General features: G+C 46.8%; 2 protein-coding genes across 3 annotated transcripts; one reads left to right on the top strand and one right to left on the bottom strand.

Moving 5' to 3' along the window:
- Window positions 1–889: 889 nt before the first annotated feature.
- Window positions 890–16,705, top strand: tecpr2 (tectonin beta-propeller repeat containing 2). 2 transcript variants are annotated; one of them, XM_069160653.1, is made up of 27 exons: window positions 897–1,275; window positions 2,209–2,317; window positions 2,625–2,765; window positions 2,878–3,006; window positions 3,084–3,215; window positions 3,354–3,511; window positions 4,979–5,132; window positions 5,276–5,428; window positions 5,538–5,670; window positions 5,765–6,006; window positions 6,157–6,376; window positions 6,464–6,659; window positions 6,748–6,997; window positions 7,090–7,323; window positions 7,544–7,611; window positions 7,692–7,807; window positions 7,902–8,075; window positions 8,581–8,761; window positions 8,966–9,107; window positions 9,283–9,508; window positions 9,594–9,683; window positions 9,786–9,883; window positions 9,975–10,110; window positions 11,625–11,773; window positions 11,926–12,067; window positions 12,162–12,311; window positions 13,144–16,705. In XM_069160653.1, the coding sequence occupies exons 2-27, from the start codon at window positions 2,237–2,239 to the stop codon at window positions 13,293–13,295; spliced, it is 4,047 nt and encodes a 1,348-aa protein (XP_069016754.1). In that variant the 5' UTR covers window positions 897–1,275; window positions 2,209–2,236; the 3' UTR covers window positions 13,296–16,705. The 2 variants fall into 2 exon arrangements, with proteins under 2 accessions (XP_069016755.1, XP_069016754.1); XM_069160654.1 differs by lacking the exons at window positions 12,162–12,311; window positions 13,144–16,705 and having other exon boundaries at window positions 890–1,275; window positions 11,600–11,773; window positions 11,926–12,061.
- Window positions 16,706–18,897: 2,192 nt separating this feature from the next.
- On the bottom strand, window positions 18,898–20,404 carry ankrd9 (ankyrin repeat domain 9). Its single transcript, XM_069160849.1, has one exon. It carries the CDS (start codon window positions 20,180–20,182, stop codon window positions 19,352–19,354), a length of 831 nt encoding a protein of 276 aa, XP_069016950.1. The 5' UTR covers window positions 20,183–20,404; the 3' UTR covers window positions 18,898–19,351.
- Between the last annotated feature and the right edge of the window lie 474 nt (window positions 20,405–20,878).

The following is a 20,878-nucleotide window of genomic DNA, read 5'->3' as shown; positions in this document are numbered from 1 at the left end:
TTATTTTATTAAAATGTATTTCATATTGGAACTATTTAGATAATACAAAGAAAATATTTGTGCTGAAATTTTCTATAAAATAAAATTCACATTTAAATAAAAAACATTTCTTCAAAGCTTTTCAAAATAAAATGTACTATATAAATATTATGAACAATATATTCATATAGTTCATATATTATGAACAATATATTCAGGTTTTTTTTCAATTCACAGAGAGTAGCCCAAAAATTCAACAGTTTAACATGAGCCATGGCTTGACGGAAGAACTCTCTTTAACAGGAAGAAACCTCCGAGATAACCAGACTCAGAGGTGGAGAGCATCTGCATGGAGAGGTGGGAGTGAGGGGAGAGCAGAGAGAAAAGAACAGCATAAACAAAACAACAGGAGAGAGAAGTCAGTCATTAATGAGATGCAACAATGTCATATAAATTTTAATGTTGAAAATGACAGGTCATCCAGGCCTTTATGTCTTTTAGACATTCTTCCAGTTTCACTAATTTTGTCTCCTCTGGTTTCATAGGAAGATATAACTGGGTTTCATCTGCATAACACTGCAAGTTTATGCAGAGTAAAGGTTTGAGTAAAGGTTTAATTACAGCAACCTGAAAAGCCTGTCCATAAATGTAGATTAAAATAATCTAATATGGATTTTTTAATTAGCGGTAAAACATCAAAATTTCAGGTGGTTAAACAACTGGAGTGTTGTTGTTTTTTTGTCGGTTATATTTATTTATTTTTTTGCTTTACTTTTCTGTGTTTGTATAAAATTTAAGCTATCTGCAGATATTTATTTAATAATCAATACTAGGCTAATAATTGTCACATTTACGCAGAAATCCTTACAATGAGTCGAATTTGTAGAGGAAGTATTCCACATACTCATATTAACTCAGCTGTTTTTAAATGATTTTGAAGGTGGGATCCAGTTTCCGGGTTTTCTTGGCAGCAGTCACTGAGGTTCCACTTCCTGTCATTCATTTTTTATGTTTGTATGAATTAATTCCTGTGGATGCAGATGGAGTTCAAACTCGCAAGTGAGACAGCGCAGTCTGTTTTTAGCGGTTGGAGGCTGGAGGAGTATAAAATAACATAAAACAAAGCAGAGTCTCGGGGTACAGCAGTGTGTCGCCAGCAGGTGGCGCAGTTTGAGGACAGCCTCAGTGTGTAAGCTGTCAAGACAGAGGGCGATGTCACCTGTCCGCTCTTTAACATCCTGCTACAACAAAAACATCTGGACAACCGTCTGACCGACCCTTTGCTGTCAGCTCTCAGTAAGTGCCTCACGGTCTTCTTCCCGTTGCTAACGTTAGCCCGCTGCTAACTGATGCTAGCCAGCCCGGACTCTGTCTTTGAAAAGCCTATTCACAAACAACGCGGTGTGTGTTTGCTATTGTTGACAGGCTGTTGTTTTGGGGGATGTTTACTGTCAGCTGTCATCTTCTAAAACACGCTGTCGAGCTAACGTTAGCCGTGTTGTCAGACGGCGTCACACCAAACTCCGTTAAACGAATGCTCAATTTAATATTTCTCTCAGTTTTGTCAGCTCTACATTTACCGCCAGCCATAATGATGAATTCCTAATACGTCAGTACACTGTTTTGCTTCATTCGGGTTATGCCTGGTCCACCAGACAGCGTTTGAATCATGTTACATCGGTTAATCTAAATAATTATGTTACGTTTTTATCTGGCTGTTCGTTACCGCCCTCCGTGTCTCTGGTAAGGAGATAATAGTGGACACGCCGCAGATGAATCCTAAAACATGAACTTATATAGTCGTAATGCCGAGTCATGTTATTTCAAGTGAATCCCAATGACTCTCAAATTATTGTCCTTACAGTGTTGTATATTGTCAGATAATTACCAAAGGATTCGTAAACAGTTGCTATTTCTAAGCGAGTTTGGCGCAAAGGATCATACACCTGATCAGGAAGCAAAACGCTCATGGCGTTCGCCACACCAAACTTCATTAAACAAACTGTCAGTTTAGTTTCTCTCTTCATTGAAGCTAAAATACGTTCATTGCAATACAGAACATGATATGTGTTAGAGTTTGGAGAATGTCTATTTAATTCGGTTCATATTTGGTCCACCAAAGTGCTTTTAAATTTTATAAAAAATCTCAGCTGTTTACGTTGGTTCATGTTGTTCGTTGTCGCCCTTCTTTTGAAGTGTTTTTGATTGGAGATCTGAACTGGCTTGTAGGTTGAGCTGAGTCCACTTAAGGAGCACCATGGCAACACAACCGAGCCCGCAGTCCGTCCTGAGGGAGTTCTGTCCGCTCTACTACCTGCTGAATGCCATTCCCGCCAAGGTACTGACCCGTTCCAAACCTGGCCAAAACTCAAACCAAGGTACTGACCCGCCCCAAACCAGGCCAAAACCCAGGTTAAAGTACTGACCCCTCCCAAACCAGGCCAAAACCCAGGCAGAGGTACTGACCTGTTCAAAAGCAGGTCAAAGCACAAACCGGGGTAGTGACCCCTTCCCAATCGGACCAAAACACACGTCAACGCACTGACCCATTCTAAACCAAGCCAGGCTTCCAGGCGTTGCCGAGGTGATGATATTCTCATTTTAAGTATAGAAGATGAAGATGAAGACTGTGTGTGTCCCTGCAGGTCCAGCGGGGGTTCAGGTCCGTCCTGGTCTACCTGACGGCTCTGGACAGCAGCAACGACTTCCTGGCGGTGGGCAGCAGCATCGGCATGCTCTACCTGTACTGTCGTCGCCTCGCACACATGAACAAGTACAGCCTGGAGGTCAGAGCTCTTCTTCTGTGGTGCTCATCAGTGACAGCCCCCAGTTCTCAGTATCCCAGAATGCATTGTGCTGCAGTGGTGTGTTGAGGTTCTTTTTGTTTGTGTGTAACAGGGAAAGTCTGACGCCATCACAGCTGTGAAGCTGCTCAGCTGTTTTGATGACCTGGTTGCCGCGGGAACAGCTTCAGGTCGGGTGTCAGTTTTCCAGCTGGTGTCTCCACTTCCTGGTCGCAACAAGCAGGTAAGAAGGTCAACAGGTGTCACTGCAGGAATTCACCTGTCTGTCTCTCTCTAACTCACCTGGCTGTCTCTCTGCAGCTGAGGCGTTTCGATGTGGTTGGCCTCCACAAAGGCTCCGTCACGTCTCTGGCCTGGAGCGCCAACGGGATGAAGCTCTTCTCTGGAGACGATAAGGGACGAGTGGTGTTCTCTGCTCTGGACCTGGACCAGGTGAGCATACCAACAATACAGCACGGTTCCTACGGTGATAAGACACGGCAGCTGACTGTGTGTGTGTGTGTGTGTGTGTGTGTGTGTGTGTGTGTGTGTGTGTGTGTGTGTGTGTGTGTGTGTGTGTGTGTGGTCCAGGGGGTGTGTAAACCTGTGTTACTGCTGGAGGAGTTCTCAGGTGTGGTCCAGATGGAGTACAGTCACCAGGTGCTGCTGGTCTCAACGCAGCAGAGATCTCTGCTGTTCTGCACACAGAGACAGGAAGTCCTGCAGTTAGGCTCCAAGCCCCGCAAGAGGTACGACACGTGTGCTATATAACATGTATCATACAGCACCCAGGTAACACACAGGTAACACGCAGCACACAGGTATAGTAACAATCAACACACCCCAAACGTGTGCAATACAACATACAATCCACAGTACATGTTCGAGTAGTTGGCAGACAGCACTTGACAGTTGTTAGTACTGATACTCGTTGACAGTATTTCAGTACTTGTTGACGGTATTTCTCTTCTCGCTGACAGTAGTGAGTACAGTTACTGGTTCACAGTATTTATCAGTACTGATACTTGCTGACAGTATTTCTGTGCTTGTTGACAGTAGTTCTGTACTTGTTGATAGTACTCCTCAGTACTCCTGAGTACTGATACTATCTGACAGTACTCCTGAGTACTGATACTATCTGACAGTAATCCTCAGTACTGATACTCGCTGACAGTACTCCCGAGTATTGATACTCGCTGACAGTACTCCCGAGTATTGATACTCGCTGACAGTACTCCCGAGTACTGATACTCGCTGACAGTACTCCGAGTACTGATACTCGCTGACAGTACTCCCGAGTACTGATACTATCTGACAGTAATCCTCAGTACTGATACTATCTGACAGTAATCCTCAGTACTGATACTCGCTGACAGCACTTCGGAGTACTGATATTCGCTGACAGCACTTCGGAGTACTGATACTCGCTGACAGCACTTCGGAGTACTGATACTCACTGACAGCGCTCCCGAGTACTGATACTCGCTGACAGTACTCCTCAGTACTGATACTCGCTGACAGTACTCCCGAGTACTGATACTCGCTGACAGTACTCCTCAGTACTAATACTCGCTGACAGTACTCCTGAGTACTAATACTCGCTGACAGTACTCCTGAGTACTGATACTCGCTGACAGTACTCCCGAATACTGATACTCGCTGACAGTACTCCTCAGTACTAATACTCGCTGACAGTACTCCTCAGTACTAATACTTGCTGACAGTACTCCTGAGTACTGATACTATCTGACAGTACTTCTCAGTACCGATACTATCGAACAGTACTCCTCAGTACTGATACTATCGACAGTACTCCTGAGTACTGATACTATCTGACAGTACTCATCCGTGCTGATACTCTGACAGTACTCATCAGTGCTGATACTCGCTGACAGTACTCCTGAGTACTGATACTTGCTGATAGTACTCCTCAGTACTGATACTGATACTTGCTGACAGTACTCCTGAGTACTGATACAGTCTGACATTACTCCTCAGTACTGATACTCGCTGACAGTACTCCTCAGTGCTAATACTCGCTGACAGTACTCCTGAGTGCTGATACTGTCTGGCAGTACTCCTCAGTATTCATACTCTCTGACAGTACTCCTCCTCCTCAGTACTGATACTCACTGACAATACTCCTGAGTACTGATACTATCTGACAGTACTCCTCAGTAATGATACTATCTGACAGCACTCCTGTGTTCCTACAGCAGCGGCAGGTTCGGCGCCTGCTTCCTGCCGGCTCTCTGTAAGCAGAGCGATCTTCAGGTGTTTGCTGCTCGACCTGGACTCAGACTGTGGAGGTCTGACGTCAGAGGACAGGTGGAGGACACCCGGCTGCTCAAACCACTCTTCAACACACAGGTACACTGGGAACATCCCCTACTGATACTACTAATACGACTGATATGACAGCTGTATTCTGTTCTTCCATGACTATTCACTTCTTCTCTGTCTATTAATACCTACAAAATCTGTCTATCTGTCCGTCCACCTGTCGGACTCAGATACCTCAGTTTGAGTTATTTCCTCGTCCCGGTCCAATCGGAGCATACCGTCCAGCAGACCGACAGCTTGGCTTGCTCAGCTGTTTCCTCAGAGAGGGCTGGATCCTGAGCTGGAATGAGTACAGCCTCTATGTCCTCGACTGTCTCAACGAGGTACTGCAGCTACTTGGCGGATGTTAAAGTCTGGTCTTGTAGTACCACTTTGTACTTTAGGAGTTAAAACACGCGACACACTAACGGGGCGACATGTGTTTGTTTAAAGGTAGTGATCGGAACTTTGGAGAGCAGCGGAGACATCGTATCTGTGTCGTGTTGTGACAACGAGATCTTTGTCCTGAAAGGAGACAGAGACATCATCCGTCTCTCAAACAGTCCCGAGGGACTGGCCTCCAACTGTGAGTACTACAAGTACTACTACTAATACTAGTACTAGTACTAATACCAGTACTACTGCTACTGCTAACCCTCCTGCCCGATTCTCTCCTTCAGTGTCGGAGCTCTCAGTCCGCCTCGCCTCACCTCTGACCACGCCCACCATCCTCCAACCAAACGGATCAGTGGAAACGGCTCAGCCAATCAGAACCATGGCCATCATTATAGAGGGAGGGGGGAGAGAGGAGGGAGGAGGAGAGGTGAGACTCTGTGATGAAGGACCAGAACAGGAAGAGGAGGCTGGAGTGGAGGAGGTGGAGGAGGTGGAGGAAGCAGAGGAGCAGGAGGAGCAGCTGGAGGTGACTGACATCCCATATTTCTACCAAACTGGTTACCTGGGTGACCTGTAGACTGGTTACCTGGTTGAGTTGCAGATTGGTTATTTTACTATAGTGAATCTTACTTGTTGTTAATACAGCAGCTGTCCCTGTTTGTCCATGTCTGTCCAGGTGATTGAGTTCTGCCAGCGGTCCGGTTTGTTCACCAGCGACTCTCGCAGTCGCAGCAGCTCTGTCACTTCCTGGGACAGTCTCCATGGAAACGTCCCGGTTACCGCGTCCAACGAGCAGAGCTCCAGGCGCTACAGCGCCCCCCTGGGTCAGGAGGAGATGCAGCAGGAGCTGGTGGTCAAAGCCATTAGAGTGAAGAAGAAAAGGAGGAGGCGGCAAGGCAAGTAGACAGAAAGACAAAAATGGACAGACAGAAAGACAGACAGACAGGTATTACTGACTGTCTCGTGTCTCCATCTGTCTTCAGACAGCAGCCGTCTCTCCGAGAGCAGCTGTTCAGACTCCATGTTTGTAGCCCAGGACGGCAGCTGTAGTGACGGAGGAAGTGGAACTCCTCTGAGTGACCGAGCCTCCCTCATCGGTCTGAACCTACAGAACCAGGACCAGGACTCCCAGGAGGGAGGGAGTGTGAAGGATGGAGAGTCTTCCTCCAACCAGTCTGGGTGAGTAGCTGATGACCTGTAGACTGACATGATCATTATGTCTCATCCTTGTCTCCTGCTGACTCAGCTGTCTCCCCCTTGTCTACAGCTCCTTCCTCCCTCCTTCCTCCCTGCTCCTCCAGGGTCTGGGGAATCAGCTGAACCTAGGAAAGGGTTCTGGTCCTGGTCCAGAGGCAGAAGTCGTGCCCCCGACCCCAGATGTAGATCTGCTGCTGGAGTGCACCTTCTCCTACATGCACAACTCAGAAGAGGATGATAGGCTGGAGCCGCAGCCAATGGAGGAGCAGGAGGACGAGTTTCTGAGCCCTCTGATTGGACCAGAGGAGGAGGATGAGGAAGTGTGTTGCAGCTCGTCTCCAGACAGGTTTTGGACATAATCATTTCCCAAGTCCATGTATTTTAATGTAATGTGTCTTCTGTGTGTCTTCAGGAGGATGACCTGGCTCCCCCTGCTGGTCTGGCAGACCAGATGTTTTACTCCACTGTGTCCAATTTGGGCAGGAGGCCCAGTATGTCCAGTGATGAAGAGGGAGACATCTACTGTCACAATCCGACCCCTGCTGGCAACAAAGAGGACACCCACACTTTCAATCAGGCGGAGAAGACGACAGACAAGCAGACGGACCAGGACACACAGGACAGAGACAGACACAAACCTGACCAGGTGAGACTTAAACAAACCTGACCAGGTGAGACTTAAACAAACATGACCAGGTGAGACTTAAACACACCTGACTAGGTGAGACTTAAACAAACATGACCAGGTGAGACTTAAACACACCTGACTAGGTGAGACTTAAACAAACCTGACCAGGTGAGACTGAAATGAAACCTGACCAGGTGAGCCTGTCTGCAGTATTTAATATATATCTTTTTTTTTTTAGTTGGCAGAAAGCTGGATGGGATACTCAGGACCAGGATGTGGGATACTGAGCCTGCAGGTGACTGACAGGTAGGTCAGCAGGTGTGCGGTCAGGTGTCTGCCAGGTGTGTGGTCAGTTGTGTGTGACAGGTGACGTGTGTGTGTTTCAGGTTTGTGTGGTGTCTGGATTTTAAAGGAGGACTGTTCTGCAGCGCTCTCCCTGAAACGGGACTCAGCTGGCAGCGCTTTGAGGACAACGTCCACCAGATGGCATTATCACCTTCAGGTGAGCTGCTGAAAGGTTATACCTTCCTCCTGCTCCACCTCCTCCTCCTCGTCTGTAGCATGAGGTGGATGCTAACGGTTGCTAACTCCAACAGGTAACCTGCTGTGGAAGGTGGAGCAGAAGAGCATGACAGCGTTTGCTTGTGCAAAAGTTTCGGTGAAAGGAAAACGTCACTGGTATAAAGCTGTGGAGCAGACGGCCTTCGTCGCCCTGAGCGACGACTCTGCCTGGATCATCAGGACCAATGGAGATTTGTACTTACAGACAGGTGACTACCTACCTCTGACAAGTCAACACCCACAAATCCACTACGTAACCATAGAAACAATTGATCCTGCCTCTTGAGTTTCCCCTGTGCATCAACAGCAGTACAGGGGTTGTTGCCTGTTGCCATGGTTACAGTATAAACAGGGACTGCCAGAGCTTAATTAGACTTTTAACTCAACAAAATATTATCACTTAATTAATCTATACAAGCACTGTCACACTGTCTGATGTTTCTCCTGTAGCTGTAGTGTCTCTGCCTGACCAACAGGGGGCATTGTGCTGCTGCGTGCCTCCTGTTTAGATGTCAGCATTATGTTTTGTGTTAATGTTTCTGTCTCAACAAGAAATCAGACAAACACCAAATAATACAACGATATTGATACATTAAAATGAAACAACACATGATACAGGATTCATGATGAATATTTCGTGTGTTTGGGTCACAAAGGATGGAGGTGGAGGTGAGGAAGGATTCATTTTCCGCTGCCGTCTGCATGTATTTTCAGGTCTCAGCATGGACCGTCCCTGCGCTCGCTCGGTGAAGGTGGACTCTCCCTGCATGTTCGTCCAGGTGTGTGTGAGAGCAGGTGTGGTCTGGGCTCTGAGTGAACACAAGGCCTTATTCTACCGAGAGGGACTGAACAGCTACTGCAGCGAGGGAGACGGATGGAAGTACGACACTGTCAGGTAATCCTACCACCGTAGTTCTACTACTGTAATTGTGCAAAAATACTACTGTAATCCAACTACTATAATCCTGCAGTAATACTACTGTAATCCTACTACTGTATTCCTGCTATAATACTACTGTAATCCTGCAGTAACACTGTGTGTGTGTGTGTGTGTGTGTGTGTGTGTGTGTGTGTGTGTGTGTGTGTGTGTGTTTTGCAGTGAGGCTCAGGGTCTGGAGCTGATGTGTGTTGCCCTGGGAGACGGCGGGACGGCCTGGGCGCTGGATGCCAGCGGCAGCCTCTGGTTTCGAACGGGCATTTGTTCCTCCAAACCGCAGGGAGATGATGACCACTGGTGGCAGGTAGAGTCTGAACACCTGTCGGGACCAATTTTGTGTGTTGGACCGTAGTCGTGAGTACGTCTATGTTTGAGGTTCACTTTTAGTCGTCAGGTTGGAATAAGGTTGATGTTCAGGTGAGCAGGCAGACGTGCAGGTGTTTCACAGATGTGCTCAGCAGCCGCTTTCTCTCCCTCAGATCAGTATCTCGGACTACGTGGTCTTCGATCAGGGCAGTCTGTTCCAGACGCTGCTGCAGGCCACGCAGAGTGTTGCCACAGTAACCAGGGCGCCGGTGGAGCGGGTGGTGGCCTTCCTGTCGCAGTATTCGCAGTGCCAGCCGAGCCTGGTCAGTGCCAACGCCAGTGGAGTCTGGGTGGCCTCGGGACGGAACCAGCTGCACCTGGCTCGGGGCAGCCTCGTGGGTCAGTAGAGTCCAGTAGAACAGCAGAATATAATTTGTAGATGAGGTCAGTTTTAGTTACTGTTTGTTCTTGTGGTTTTTTTCAGGAACTTTCTGGCAGAACGTCGTCCCGAGAGGAACGGTTTCAACCACCAGGTGGACCTTCATCACGTCGTCGGCTGTGCCTCACAGAGAAGGTAACACACCTGCTCACACCTGAATAAAACAAACACCTTTATGACACACCTGAATATGAAACACACCTGTGCAACAGTCTTTCTCTGTGTAACCTGTCTCAGGTACATTCCTGTGGTTGGCTCAGAGCAGGAAGGATTTGTTCTGTGTTTGGGATCAGGATGGAGAGCTCCGCCCTTCCTCCGTCCCTCTGCCACCTGAGGTAAAAATACCTGTCACCTGCCTCTGATTTACTCCGATGGTCTACCTGTTTGCCCTCCTGACGTCCTGCTGGGTTCTACCTGTGATCTCAGGTGGAGCTGACCCACCTGTCCTCTTGCCGGGACGCTCTGTGGGGTTTGGACACTCACGGCCGAATCAGCATTCGAACGCTGTCTCCGTCCTGTCCCTCCGGTCTGCACTGGACCCTGTTGGACCTCAGCCAGCTCGGTACGTACCTGAATCCTCCAGGTGAACTCTGGGAGGACTTTTGTTTTAGAAAACACTGTGCATTGGCCCTTTAATGTGATTTGATATTAGAGGGAGTGTCAGATTTGTTTTCTCTCATTGGTGGAACTGTGCGTATGTGTGTGTGTGTGTGTGTGTGTGTGTGTGTGTGTGTGTGTGTGTGTGTGTGTTGGGGGGAAGAGGGGTAATTTCTGGTCAAATTACAATGTTACGTGCACACACACACACATGTGTCTTTCTAACTTTGATTGGACCCTCGTTGACACAAACCACTTCAAAGTCCTCTAAACTTAAAACTGGTTCCAACCTGAACCTAGAAACCAAGTCTGGACCAAAGCAGACCAAAACATCCTCACAGTGTCGAAGCATCCTCATCGAAGGTTTCAAAATGTGTCACACGATCAGAGGAACACATGTACACTCACTCAGCTGTGTTTTTCTGTCACCCTGACAGGTGGACATTGTGTAACAGGGTTGTAATTCAGGGGCCAGTGTGTGTGTGTGTGTGTGTGTGTGTGTGTGTGTGTGTGTGTGTGTGTGTGTGTGTGTGTGTGCGCGCGTCATAATGTAACTTGACTGATAGGTCAGATCTGTTTTTAGTTCCCCTACCCTTCTCACTATCAGAGACCACATGACTGTCTGGCTCGTCAACTCCACCGTGTTTATAGACACAGACTGAGAAAGTAACACCCAGTCGTCCAGTCAATCAATGCTGCATCAACTGACAACAACCGGTGTGTCTGATCTTCAGACCCAAAATCAGTCCTAAACCAAGTCTAAAATCAGTCCCAAACTAAGTCCAAAATTAATCCTAAATCGAGTTCAAAATCAGTCCTAAACCATGTCCAAAATCAGTCCTAAACCAAGTCCAAAATCAGTCTTAATCCAAGTCTGAAATCCGTCCTAAACCAAATCCAAAATCAGTCCTAAACCAAGTCCGAAACCAGTCCTAATCCAAGTCTGAAACCAGTCCTAAACCAAGTCTGAAACCAGTCCTAAACAGAGTTCAAAATCAGTCCTAAACCATGTCCAAAATAAGCCCTAAACCAAGTCTAAAACAAGTCTTAGAGTCCAGCAGTGAGACGTCCTCTCTGATAAACCATCAGCTGACTTCGAGTCAGTTTAACTTTAATTCATTACAAATCAGTAATGTAAACTGGACCTTTAAAACGTGTGCTGATCACATTATCAATATAAAAATGACACGTGACTCTGACGCCGTTGACAAACAGAAAAATAATTGAAACAACTGCAGTTTGGGAAGTCAGAAGGACAGTTTGTCAGTCTGCTGTGAAAAATTAGGCTGTCTCTCTAAAACAGACTGACTTGGAATCTGTTCCGATCACATGACTCTGCTCGTGTTCCTCCTGTACCAGACTGTGCTGCATGTGACCAGATAAATACCAAATAAACATTCACCAGAAATCTCAACCCTTGTCATATTTAACTCTAATTGCTCAGGTGTGTTCAGGTAAAAGGTCACCTGTGTGTTACAGGAAGTGTTCGTCTGGTCAGTGTAAGCTGTGGCAGTCAAAACGTCTGGGCCGTGGACAGTCGAGGAGTCGTTTACTTCAGAGTCGGAACGCAGCCGATGAACCCGAGCATGATGATGCCGGCCTGGATCCACATAGAACCACCTGTACAGGTAACACACTCTGGATCCACATAGAACCACCTGCACAGGTAACGCACTCTGGATCCACAAATAACCACCTGTACAGGTAACACACTCTGGATCCACATAAATCCGCTGTGTGTGTTACCTGTCCATGTAACTGTAATGTCATGTGTCTGCAGCCAATAGGAGTGCAGCTGGTCAGTATTCAGACGAGTCCTAACGATCGTCTCCTCTGGGCGTTGGACAACAGAGGAAGTGTCTTTGTGAGGACCGGACTCAGTGACGAGATGCCTGTTGGGACGGACTGGGAGCTGGTGCCAGGTACTCGCCTGTCTGATGTCACCACCCGTCTGTCCTTAGCTCTGTCCTCAGACAGACTGGTTTCACTGGTGTGTGTATATGTGTGTCCCTGCAGGTCTAGCTGTCAGTCAGCTGGTCCTCAGCTGTCGGACCGTGTGGGTTCGATGTGTCAATGGAGATTTGGCTCGACGTTACGGCGTCTCGGAACGAAACCCTGCAGGAGATTACTGGAAGAAGATCCCTGGAAACGCCAACTGGTTTACAGGTAAGACCAGGTGTCTTCTGACCTTAAGATTAGATTGATTCAGCACAGGTGATATCTCAGGTGTTTCTCAGGTGTTTCTCAGGTGTTTCTCAGATGTTTCTCAGGTGTGTTTCTCAGGTCTTTCTCAGATGTATCTCAGGTGTATCTCAGGTCTATCTCAGGTGTTTCTTAGGTGTATCTCAGGTGTTTCCTAGGTGTTTCTCAGGTGTATCTCAGATGTTTCTCATGTGTTTCCCTGGTGTATCGCAGGTCTATCTCAGGTGTTTCTCAGGTGTATCTCAGGTGTTTCCTAGGTGTTTCTCAGGTGTATCTCAGATGTTTCTCATGTGTTTCTCAGGTGTATCTCAGGTCTATCTCAGGTGTTTCTCAGATTTTTCTCAGGTGTTTCTTAGGTGTATCTCAGGTGTTTCTCAGATTTTTCTCAGGTGTTTTTTAGGTGTTTCTCAGGTATATCTCAGGTGTTTCTCAGGTGTTTCTCAGATATTTCTCAGATATTTCTCGGGTGTTTCTCGGGTGTTTCTCGGGTGCATCTCGGGTGCATCTCGGGTGCATCTCGGGTGTTTCCTAGGTGTTTCTCAGGTGTTTCTCAGGTGTATCTCAGGTGTTTCCTAAGTGTTTCTCAAGTGTTTCTCAGGTGTTTCTCAGGTGTTTCCTAGGTGTTTCTCAGGTGTTTCTCAGGTGTATCTCAGGTGTTTCCTAGGTGTTTCCTAAGTGTTTCTCAGGTGTTTCTCAGGTTTATCTCAGGTGTATCTCAGGTGTATCTCAGATGTTACTCAGGTGTGTCTCAGCTGTTTCTCAGCTGTTTCTCAGGTGCGTCTCACTCTCTTTACAGTTACTCCAGAAGACGAGTTGTGGGCAGTGACTCTAATTGGTGGATTGTCCCGTCGGCTGACGAAGCTCCTTCCACAGACGCCCAGTAGACCTGCTCCCTTAGGCCCCGCCCTCGGAGGGGACGATGTTGATGATGAATGGGAGCTCATCTGACCTGTGACATCACTGTCATCTATTTTTGGTATTGATTGGTCTCATCTGGATTCACCTGGCTGGACGCTGTGATGTCACGTTACAACACCTCCTGTTTACGAACTTTCCTTTCGGGCAGACAGGAAGTGGGCTTTGTGATGTCACAGCTTGACAGACACGAAGTGGGCAGGTGACAGCCAACATACAGGGAACTCAAGTGGCTGCTGGGAAATATAGTTAACTTGTATTTTTGTTGTAACAGGAAGCACTTTAATCCATAAAGGGAGGGGGACCACACCCTCACTGACAGTTGTTTTATTGGATCAGAACCAGTTATAAACCAGTAATAAACCCGTCCCTGGGTACCGGTTCCTACTGGTTCTCACTGGGTCTGACTTGTTAAAAGTGGGTTCTTAATCTCTTAATAGTTATTCCAGTTCATTTCAGACTGGTTTTAGAATTTGTAGTTTAGTTCAGTGCGGTCATACTGGTCCTGACTGACTCTAACTGCTTCTAACTGGTTCTAAAAGGCAAGTTTTCAGTTCAGTTCGGTCTGGTTCTCTATGTGGACTTTAAAGGGACTCTAGGAACAATAACACTCCAGATCAATAAGGCTCTTTTTATCATTTTATTGATTGTGTTTTAGAGTTAGCTTTAAGCTAAGTGGGATACTAAAGGGACATTTCACAGTGTTGAAACTAAACGAGTCTTTCATTCCAGTTTCTTCTGTAGTGTTTCTTCTTCATTGACCTTAATTAATTGTAGTCTGAAAGACCAGGCTTTGGACTTTCTGGGTTCCCAGCGTGGACGTGTATCATCTAGAACCCAACTGGACCGAACCAGACCAAACTGACTCATCAGACTGACAATGTGATGAAGCAACCAGTTGACTGATATTTCTTTGGTCTGGTTGGTGTTGCTGGTTTTTCTCCTGTGGGCAACCCTGACTCAGGCCCCCTGTCTGTGTCTAAGTTACCATGGTAACAGACAGGAGCCCCGCCTACTGGGACAGAGTCACGAAAAAAGTGTAAATATTAATATTTAAATAACTTTAGTTTGCTGGTTGAAGAAATGAGAAAAACACTAAGATCTCCCTAATATAGATTTAAAACTAAACCTAGTAGCTGATGGACCCTGATAGACCCTGTTGGACTGTGGAGGACCCTGATTGACTGTGGTGGACCCTGATGGACCCCATTGGACTGTGGAGGACCCCGATGGACTGTGGTGGACCCTTTCGGACTGTGGAGGACCCTGATGGACCCTGTTGGAATTTGGTGGGCTCTGATGGACTGTGGTGGACCCTGATGGGCTCTGATGGTTCTGATGGACCCTGATGGACTGTGGTGGAGCCTGATGGACCTTGACAAACCCTGATAGACTGTGGTGGACCCTGATGGGCTCTGATGGACTGTAGTGGACCCTGGTGGACTCTAAACCTGCTGTGAGGTTCGGGTTTGAGGTCTAAACTGGGTTTATACTTAATGGACTAAAATGATAAAACACAGAATGATCCTTTAAATGCCTCCTCATCATCTCTGGCAGCGTTGGCATGGAAACCTGAGCAGGTGGGACTCTGTGGTAACGTCATCCAGCTGTCAGTTGATTGGTCACATGTTCGAGATTCTGTGTAAACTCACCTCCTGTGTTCCATTCATTAACTTAATAAACATGTTTAAACACTGAAGTAGCTTCAGGTTATTGATCTGGTTATTAATCATGATGTTGATACGGTTTTTGATCTGGTTATTAATAAGGATATTGATCTGGTTATTGATCAGCACTAATGATTATTTGGTTTCTTTACACTGTACAGCATATATAAAGACACTGCAGCTGCATATTTAACCCCAGTTTGTGTCAGCTTGTATCTGACTGCTTTTACTGGTCTGTTGCTGGACCGTCTCTCAGTAACAAAGAGATCAGCTGCTTTACAAACACTGAGCTGCATGTGTGGAAGGAACAAAACAAACTGAATCACATTTTATCATAACTGTTTCTCTGGAGTATCTCAGGTGTTTCTCAAGTGTTTCTCAGATGTGTCTCAGGTATGTCTCAGGTGTGTCTCAGGTGTGTCTTAGGTATGTCTCAGGTGCGTCTCACTCTCTTTACAGTTAATCTCAATCTCTTAATAGTTATTCCAGTTCATTTCAGACTGGTTTTAGAATTTGTAGTTTAGTTCAGTGCGGTCATACTGGTCCTGACTGACTCTAACTGCTTCTAACTGCTTCTAAAAGGCAAGTTTTCAGTTCAGTTCGGTCTGGTCTGGTTCTCTATGTGGACTTTAAAGGGACTCTAGGAACAATAACACTCCAGATCAATAAGGCTCTTCCTGGTTCTAACTGGTTCTCTATTTTTTTTTTTTCATCATTTTATTGATTGTCTTTTAGAGTTAGCTTTAAGCTAAGTGGGATACCAAAGGGACATTTCACAGTGTTGAAACTGAACGAGTCTTTCATTCCAGTTTCTTCTGTAGTGTTTCTTCTTCATTGACTTTAATTAATTGTAGTCTGAAAGACCAGGCTTTGGACTTTCTGGGTTCCCAGCGTGGACGTGTATCATCTGGAACCCAACTGGACCGAACCAGACCAGACTGATTCATCAGACTGACAATGTGTTGAAGTAACCAGTTGACTGATATTTCTTTGGTCTGGTTGGTGTTGCTGGTTTTTCTCCTGTGGGCAACCCTGACTCAGGCCCCCTGTCTGTGTCTAAGTTACCATGGTAACAGACAGGAGCCCCGCCTACTGGGACAGAGTCACGAAAAAAGTGTAAATATTAATATTTAAATAACTTTAGTTTGCTGGTTGAAGAAATGAGAAAAACACTAAGATCTCCCTAATATAGATTTAAAACTAAACCTAGTAGCTGATGGACCCTGATAGACCCTGTTGGACTGTGGAGGACCCTGATTGACTGTGGTGGACCCTGATGGACCCCATTGGACTGTGGAGGACCCCGATGGACTGTGGTGGACCCTTTCGGACTGTGGAGGACCCTGATGGACCCTGTTGGAATTTGGTGGGCTCTGATGGACTGTGGTGGACCCTGATGGGCTCTGATGGTTCTGATGGACCCTGATGGACTGTGGTGGAGCCTGATGGACCTTGACAAACCCTGATAGACTGTGGTGGACCCTGATGGGCTCTGATGGACTGTAGTGGACCCTGGTGGACTCTAAACCTGCTGTGAGGTTCGGGTTTGAGGTCTAAACTGGGTTTATACTTAATGGACTAAAATGATAAAACACAGAATGATCCTTTAAATGCCTCCTCATCATCTCTGGCAGCGTTGGCATGGAAACCTGAGCAGGTGGGACTCTGTGGTGACGTCATCCAGCTGTCAGTTGATTGGTCACATGTTCGAGATTCTGTGTAAACTCACCTCCTGTGTTCCATTCATTAACTTAATAAACATGTTTAAACACTGAAGTAGCTTCAGGTTATTGATCTGGTTATTAATCATGATGTTGATACGGTTTTTGATCTGGTTATTAATAAGGATATTGATCTGGTTATTGATCAGCACTAATGATTATTTGGTTTCTTTACACTGTACAGCATATATAAAGACACTGCAGCTGCATATTTAACCCCAGTTTGTGTCAGCTTGTATCTGACTGCTTTTACTGGTCTGTTGCTGGACCGTCTCTCAGTAACAAAGAGATCAGCTGCTTTACAAACACTGAGCTGCATGTGTGGAAGGAACAAAACAAACTGAATCACATTTTATCATAACTGTTTCTCTGGAGTATCTCAGGTGTTTCTCAAGTGTTTCTCAGATGTGTCTCAGGTATGTCTCAGGTGTGTCTCAGGTGTGTCTTAGGTATGTCTCAGGTGCGTCTCACTCTCTTTACAGTTAATCTCAATCTCTTAATAGTTATTCCAGTTCATTTCAGACTGGTTTTAGAATTTGTAGTTTAGTTCAGTGCGGTCATACTGGTCCTGACTGACTCTAACTGCTTCTAACTGCTTCTAAAAGGCAAGTTTTCAGTTCAGTTCGGTCTGGTCTGGTTCTCTATGTGGACTTTAAAGGGACTCTAGGAACAATAACACTCCAGATCAATAAGGCTCTTCCTGGTTCTAACTGGTTCTCTATTTTTTTTTTTTCATCATTTTATTGATTGTCTTTTAGAGTTAGCTTTAAGCTAAGTGGGATACCAAAGGGACATTTCACAGTGTTGAAACTGAACGAGTCTTTCATTCCAGTTTCTTCTGTAGTGTTTCTTCTTCATTGACTTTAATTAATTGTAGTCTGAAAGACCAGGCTTTGGACTTTCTGGGTTCCCAGCGTGGACGTGTATCATCTGGAACCCAACTGGACCGAACCAGACCAGACTGATTCATCAGACTGACAATGTGTTGAAGTAACCAGTTGACTGATATTTCTTTGGTCTGGTTGGTGTTGCTGGTTTTTCTCCTGTGGGCAACCCTGACTCAGGCCCCCTGTCTGTGTCTAAGTTACCATGGTAACAGACAGGAGCCCCGCCTACTGGGTCCGAATCACGAAAAAAGTGTAAATATTAATATTTAAATAACTTTAGTTTGCTGGTTGAAGAAATGAGAAAACACTAAGATCTCCCTAATATAGATTTAAAACTAAACCTAGTAGCTGATGGACCCTGATAGACCCTGTTGGACTGTGGAGGACCCTGATTGACTGTGGTGGACCCTGATAGACCCTGTTGGACTGTGGAGGACCCCAATGGACTGTGGTGGACCCTGATGGACCCTGTCGGACTGTGGAGGACCCCGATGGACTGTGGTGGACCCTGTCGGACTGTGGAGGACCCTGATGGACCCTGTTGGAATTTGGTGGGCTCTAATGGACTGTGGTGGACCCTGATAGATCTTGACAAACCCTGATAGACTGTGGTGGACCCTGATGGGCTCTGATGGACTGTGGTGGACGCTGATGGAACCTGTCAGACTGTGGCGGACCCTGATGGGCTGTGGAGGACCCTGATGGACTGTGGTGGACCCTGTTGGACTGTGGTGAACCCTGATTGTCCCTGTTGGACTATGGAGGACCCTGATGGACCCTGTTGGAATTTGGTGGGCTCTGATGGACTGTGGTGGACCCTGATGGACCTCGACAAACCCTGATAGACTGTGGTGGACCCTGATGGGCTCTGATGGACTGTAGTGGACCCTGATAAACCTGCTGTGAGGTTCGGGTTTGAGGTCTAAACCGGGTTTATACTTAATGGATTAAAATGATAAAACACAGAATGATCCTTTGAATGTCTCCGAGTCATCTCTGGCAGCATTGGCATGGAAACCTGAGTAGGTGGGACTCTGTGGTGACATCGTCAACTCACCTCCTGTATTCCATTCATTAACTTAATAAACATGTTTAAACACTAAAGCAGCTTCAGGTTATTGATCTGGTTATTAATCAGGATATTGATCTGGTTATTGATCAGCACTGATGATTATTTGGTTCTGTACACTGTACAGTATATATAAACACACTGCAGCTGCATATTTAACCCCAGTTTGTGTCAGCTTGTATCCGACTGCTTTAACTGGGCTGTTGCTGGACCGTCTCTCAGTAACAAAGAGATCAGCTGCTTTACAAACACAGCTGCATGTGTGGAAGGAACAAAACAAACGGAATCATATTTTATCATAACTGTTTTATTTCATCACAGCATGTTGATAAAATATTTTCTGAGCAGGACTCCGAGGTAGAAACACGCTAACTCATGTTTTCAGCCGACCAATGCGTATGCAGGAACTTCAGCATCAACAGTCTGTTTTGTATCAGGGTTCCTCTAAAGGTCATGTGTTCCCTTATCGGCTGCAGAACAGACAAACTTCAGCTGATCAACAAAACTGATTGTCTGATATCCAACTGTTTCCTCTCGAACTTGTATCTTCAGTATCTTAGACTTACATGTTTTCTAGCACCAGCTGCTCTGTCAGTCCCCTCAGGATCCTAAACCCTGCCAAGTTTCAGTTTGATACTGATCAGTGATCAGATCTCTTTATAGTCTATTTACATTTTATTTACATCCTCAGCAAACTGTCCAATCATGGCAGTCCTTTACAGAGTTGTTTCCATGGTTACAGATATTATTGCCAGCTGTGCGGTTGCAGGAAGTCCGGGAGAGTGCTGATCCGATCCGGTCCAAATCGGGCCAAACATCGGAGTGCCTGCAGCAACAGAGGGGGCGGGGCCAGACCGCACAGCCAGCTAAACACTTCATTTCCCAGCAGGCTTTGCCAGCGTTGCGGTTCGTCCTGCAGGTGGTGCAACGGCGGCGGTTTGGGCAGGAAGAGCAGCAGGAAGTCGAAGCAGCGCTGCGCGTGGCGTCGCTCCGACGCGTCGCAGGAGACGAGTCTCTGCAGCGCGACTTCGAGCCCGTCGGGTCGCGCTCCTTGAACCAGCAGCAGTAGCAGACAGTCCGAATGCGACAGCTCCACCGCCAGCTGCACCGCAGTCTTTCCTGCGTCTGCAACATGTGCGCAGCCGCCGCAGCTATCCAGGTATTCCAGCGGCTTGCTCTGCGCATCGCAGTCCTTCAGAGCCTCCACCACCATGCCGAGGATCGACACGCGGTTGTAGCGCACTGCCAGGTTGAGGTGCGGCGCCCCGCTGCCCCGACAGCAGCAGAAGCTGCAGCGCGGCGCTTTCAGCGCGCTCACTGAGTACCTGTTGAGCAGGTAGCGTGCGTAGTCCTGGTGGTTGTGCACGAGCGCATACAGCATCGCTTCAGACGGCATGAAGGCGCGTGGGTGTCCGTCCTCCCAGCAGAAGACCTCCATGGTGCGCATGTCCTCCAGCAGCCAGACCGGCAGCCGCTCACGCACCGCGCAGTAGAGGGAGAACGCCGTCCGCTCACACTCCCGCTGAGACGGAGACGAAGACATGCAGTCCAGCTGAGAGGACAGCAGCCACGGCATCACCCTGGACACCTGAGCGACACCTTAGGAGACTGGAAAACCCCTGAGGGACACCTAAAGACCCCTGAGGAACACCTGAAGACCCCTGAGGATACCTGAGCACACCTGGACCGACACACCTGTTCTGAAAGAGACAGAATCTCTGAAACTAAACTGTGAAGCAGCAGAATGATCTGATGGCGGTGTAGAAGACGGACTCTCGGTCAAACCTCAGTCCTCAGCACCTCCACCCTTTAATAGCTCCTCTCCCTCTTCCCCCACCTCCTCCCTCACACCTCCCTCACACGTCCGGCCATGTGCTCCTCCCGCCTTCAGCTCTGTGTGGATGTTTGTGGGGATCAAGTGTCTCGCATAGTGAACATAGTGGACTTCAAACTGTTGCAGGTTGTAACGAGGACAGTAAAACTCAGTAGAAACACGTCCAGCTCTGATTCAGCTGACAGGAGATCAGTTTATCAATAAGAATATTAGTTATTGATGAGAGTCTCATTATTATTATTATTATTATTATTATTAGATGTGATCAGACAGAGCAAGGAGGGTGTGGGGGGAGGGGGGCTGATAAATACGTCACGGAAGTTTGTTTACCATCAGAACACAAATACAAACAGACCATCTGATAATTTTGTTACTTTTTTATTTTGTTAGTTATTTTTTTTACTTTCTTATTTTTCTTACTGTCTGGAATTTATTTGT

This window comes from Embiotoca jacksoni, unplaced genomic scaffold, assembly GCF_022577435.1.
Source record: "Embiotoca jacksoni isolate LCO1_2020_lvr unplaced genomic scaffold, fEmbJac1.0.p SCAF_27, whole genome shotgun sequence".
In the NCBI taxonomy this organism is placed as follows: domain Eukaryota; kingdom Metazoa; phylum Chordata; class Actinopteri; family Embiotocidae; genus Embiotoca; species Embiotoca jacksoni.
The sequence above is the reverse complement of the archived record's forward strand: the minus strand, read 5'-3'. Positions and strand labels throughout refer to the sequence as shown.